The 3,879-nt window shown below is 47.0% G+C and overlaps 1 protein-coding gene across 1 annotated transcript; it reads right to left on the bottom strand.

Annotated features, from left to right (window-relative positions):
• Window positions 1-902: 902 nt before the first annotated feature.
• Window positions 903-1,937, bottom strand: LOC146342441 (olfactory receptor 4K3-like). The gene has a single exon (XM_084807841.1). It carries the CDS (start codon window positions 1,935-1,937, stop codon window positions 903-905), a length of 1,035 nt encoding a protein of 344 aa, XP_084663967.1.
• Window positions 1,938-3,879: the final 1,942 nt, after the last annotated feature.

Below are 3,879 nucleotides of genomic sequence, written 5' to 3'. Positions count from 1 at the left end.
ATAGATCTCTCCCGTCTCTTTTTTTATTATTTCAGTTGCTGTATCCTAAGTTTGATGAAGTCTGGATCCAACCCCAAAAGTGCACTTCTAAGACACAAGTTTAAAGAATCCTTTGTGTACCTTAAATGTGGTGCCCAGTTATGTGGTGCCCAAACCTTGGGTTTTTTTTCCGAGTTCATGAGAGAAATTGTGCAGAGTGGTAGGCGGCAGTATTGCAACCGAGACTCTCCCCACGACTGGGTTCGATCCCAGCGGAAGCCGGGTCTCGGGTAGCCGGCTCAGGTCGACTCAGCCTTCCATCCTTCCGAGGTCGGTAAAATGAGTACCCAGCTTGCTGAGGGAAAGGCAGTCATGACTGGGGAAGGCAATGGCAAACCACCCCGCTACAGTCTGCCATGAAAACTCCCGTGCAAATGGCATCCCTCTAGGGGTCAGTAATGACCTGGTGCTTGCACAGGAGGAACCTTTCCTTTTCCTACTAATGAAAGGCTAAAAACCAAGAGCAGTATACTGGCTGTTGATGGAAGGAATTGCTACTTTTATGCACACAGACACAGAGGCAAACACAGACATTTTCATAACTTTTACACATGTGCACGCACGCACACACACACACACACATACACACAGATTCATAGCAATTACATTTTTAAAACTTCATTGTCTAATTGTGAAAGCAGGAGGAGCCATGCTGGGTACAGGGGGATTGGGGAGCTGAAGGTGAATCAAATATCAAAAACGTCATTTCAGAGTACATAAAAGCATAGTGAGATGTAGGAAAGGGGAGGAGGTCAACACTGCCCTCAATATGAAATTCATATTATCTCTTGTATCAGATGTTGTCATGGCTACTTACTTCCCATCAATCCTTCCACAATACAACCCCTGAATTACACAACATGTCATAGTGACACTAAGTTAAGGCCAAACCTGCCTGGAAGGCTCTTCCTCTTGTGTCTCCAACAGGACATCCCTCCTGTTGTATTGGCTGGAATCTGAGCAGAGACCTGTCCAGAATGTCTTACCAACAACCTCCATATGGCAGCCTTCATCTCCCTGTTCTTCAAAGCATAGACAGTTGGATTTAGAAAGGGGGTGACAGTAGTATAGAAGACAGAGATTATGTTGTCCACAGAGAAATGAGCATATGGGCGCAGGTAAATAAACATACAGGGTCCAAAGTAAAGGGTGATCACAATGAAGTGAGAGCTACATGTGGAGAGCGCCTTGGAGCTCCGCTCAGCATTGGCCCGGGAACAGATTGTAGACAGAATGAGTCCATAGGAGAAAAGCAAGGCAATGAAACACACCAGTGACAAGATGCCACTGTTGGTCACCATCATCACCTCCAGGGGGTACGTATCCACGCAGGCCAACTTGATGACCAAGGGGATGTCACAGAAGAAGTTGTCCACATGATTGGGACCACAGAAGGGTGCACGAAGGGTAAAACTCAATTGCACACAGGTGTGGAGGAGCCCACCAGCCCAGGAGGCTAGTACAAGCCATATGCAATGACGCCTGCTCATGAAGGTGGCATAGTGGAGAGGGTGGCAGATGGCCATGTACCGGTCATAAGCCATAACCACCAGCAGGAGCATCTCACCACCTGCAAAAAGATGGAGGAAGAAAATTTGTGCCATGCAGCCCTGGAAGGAGATGGCTTGGCATTGGGTAAGGAAATCAAAGAGAGCCCTGGGAGTGGCAAAGGAAGACAAGCAGAGGTCCAGGAAAGCCAGGTTGCCCAGCAGAAAGAACATGGGAGAATCGAAAAGGCGTCGGTCCCGGGAAATGGCCAAGAGGATGAGAATGTTGCTGAAGAGGGTGGCCGTGTAGAGCAGGAGGAAGAAGACAAATAAGAGGAGTTGGACATCCCAGGATTGGGAGAAGCCCAGCAGGACAAACTCAGTCAGCATCGTCTTGTTTTCCCATGCCATTCACTTCTTTCCTATTGGGGAAAAAAGAAAGGAGACAGTAATGAGTGGCATCCATCACAGCCTCAGATTAAGTGGATACCTGTGTGTCAGTTGTCTCTTCTTCTGTGTAGGTACTAGCAATGGCAGCTCATCCCCCAGGCTTAGTGGTGCCAACATTATCCATCCTACCTGCCATAACTAAAAAAAAAGGGTTGGATCCAGGTTTATGCTGGGTGAAGTGCACAGATGGAGGCAGACTTCCCTGCCCCCTCTTTCTCACAGCAGCCCCTCCTCCAGCCCCTTGCTGACAGTTGACGTCCCAACCACCTGGAGATCTAGTGTCTGTCCACCCCTGGGCTGCTGATGCCATCAAGGCCTGTTTTTGGAATCCTCTCAAAAGTGTCTGTCCGGTCACTCTCAGGAGACACAATGCTAAGCCAGAAGGCCACTGACTTTTCCAGAATGGTAGGTTTGTAACTCAAATCCTAGTGGCAACCTGTTCTGCAAAGAATCAGAAATTTGGATGTTGAGTTTGGAAAGTGTAGAATGAAGGTATTTCCCAGCTCTCTGCTAGGGATTTGTAAAAAGGAGGGCATAATTTTCTTTAGTTTGCATCACAGCACTCACAGAGAGAAAAAATCACCTCCTTCCATTAAGAAGTGCCTTTCTACACTCTCCTACAATGTACTAATCACATATTGAGATGGTCATCAACTGGATAGGAAAGGAAGAAGTGTCCTTATAAAACACCAGATTATTTGTCCATTGAACCAGTACTGTGAAGTTTGAGTACCAGAAGCTCTCCAGGGTTTCTGGCACAGGTTTTTCCCATCACCTATTAACTGATCCTATTAAACGGATTGGACTTGGGATCTCCTGCATGCTATACCACTCAGCTATGATGCTCATGGGCAGTCAGGGATGGACAATTACAGAATAAGCCTGTGTAGGATGCCACACACTACCCTTGATTTTGTTCATCAGCAGTCTAGCCACTGAAAAGCAGGTGGGGTAGCCATGCAGGCAATGGACTGAGAAGAGGAAAGAGAGGATTGGCAGATAGAAGGTTGAATCCAGGATCTGCCTTCTGTGGATGGAAGGGCTTAAGGAAGGTACCCCCACCTCAATTTCAGGCATCTCTTTCCCCCCATGCCATAGCTCATAGCAGGGCCACCCAACCCTTTGCGTAGCATTTTCAGGGGGCTGGAGGGGGCTGCTGCAGGGAGGAGGTGTTGGGGAAGTCTATAACTGCCAGTCTAATTTCACGTGCCTAAGTCTGGATCTGACAAAGACATTGCTACCCTGAGGAGTCTGCATTATTATATATATACAGTACTGTGCAAAAGTCTTAGGCCACCATTAGATTTGTTGTTTTAGCAATGGTATAATGACCATATATAATTATTTCTCAGTCTCTTCATTAGAATACAACCAGAAAATACAGGAAATTTGTATGCAGTTATTCAACAATAGAAAAAAAATCAGAAAAAAAACAGCTTCCATAGGCTAAAGTGGCAAGTATGAAAATTCTGAGAGTGCCTTGGACTGCAAGAAGATCAAACCAGTCCATACTCCAGGAAAGAAAGCCAGACTGCTCACTTGAGGGAATGATATTAAAGGCAAAACTGAAGTACTTTGGCCACATCATGAGAAGACAGGATACCCTGGAGAAGATGCTGATGCTAGGGAAAGTGGAAGGCAAAAGGAAGAGGGGCCGACCAAGGGCAAGGTGGATGGATGATATGCTGGAGGTGACGGGCTCGACCTTGGGGGAGCTGGCGGTGGTGACAGCTGACAGGAAGTTCTGGCATGGGCTGGTCCATGAAGTCATGAAGAGTTGGAAGCGACTGACTGAATAAATAACAAACCCCTTACATTAGAGTAACAGCAGGTGCCTGGCCAGGAATGGTCTTCGTGGAAGGGTAGCAGCCAAAAAAACACTTTTGTGGAAAGGGAACAGGGT

Source organism: Heloderma suspectum, chromosome 6, assembly GCF_057233095.1.
Source record: "Heloderma suspectum isolate Gila_16-S chromosome 6, 16-S_ref, whole genome shotgun sequence".
NCBI lineage: Eukaryota > Metazoa > Chordata > Lepidosauria > Squamata > Helodermatidae > Heloderma > Heloderma suspectum.
The sequence above is the reverse complement of the archived record's forward strand: the minus strand, read 5'-3'. Positions and strand labels throughout refer to the sequence as shown.

What these genes read in the sequence shown, in the direction of transcription:
- LOC146342441 (XM_084807841.1), bottom strand. Translation starts at nt 1,937, where the DNA reads ATGGCATGGGAAAACAAGACGATGCTGACTGAGTTTGTCCTGCTGGGC.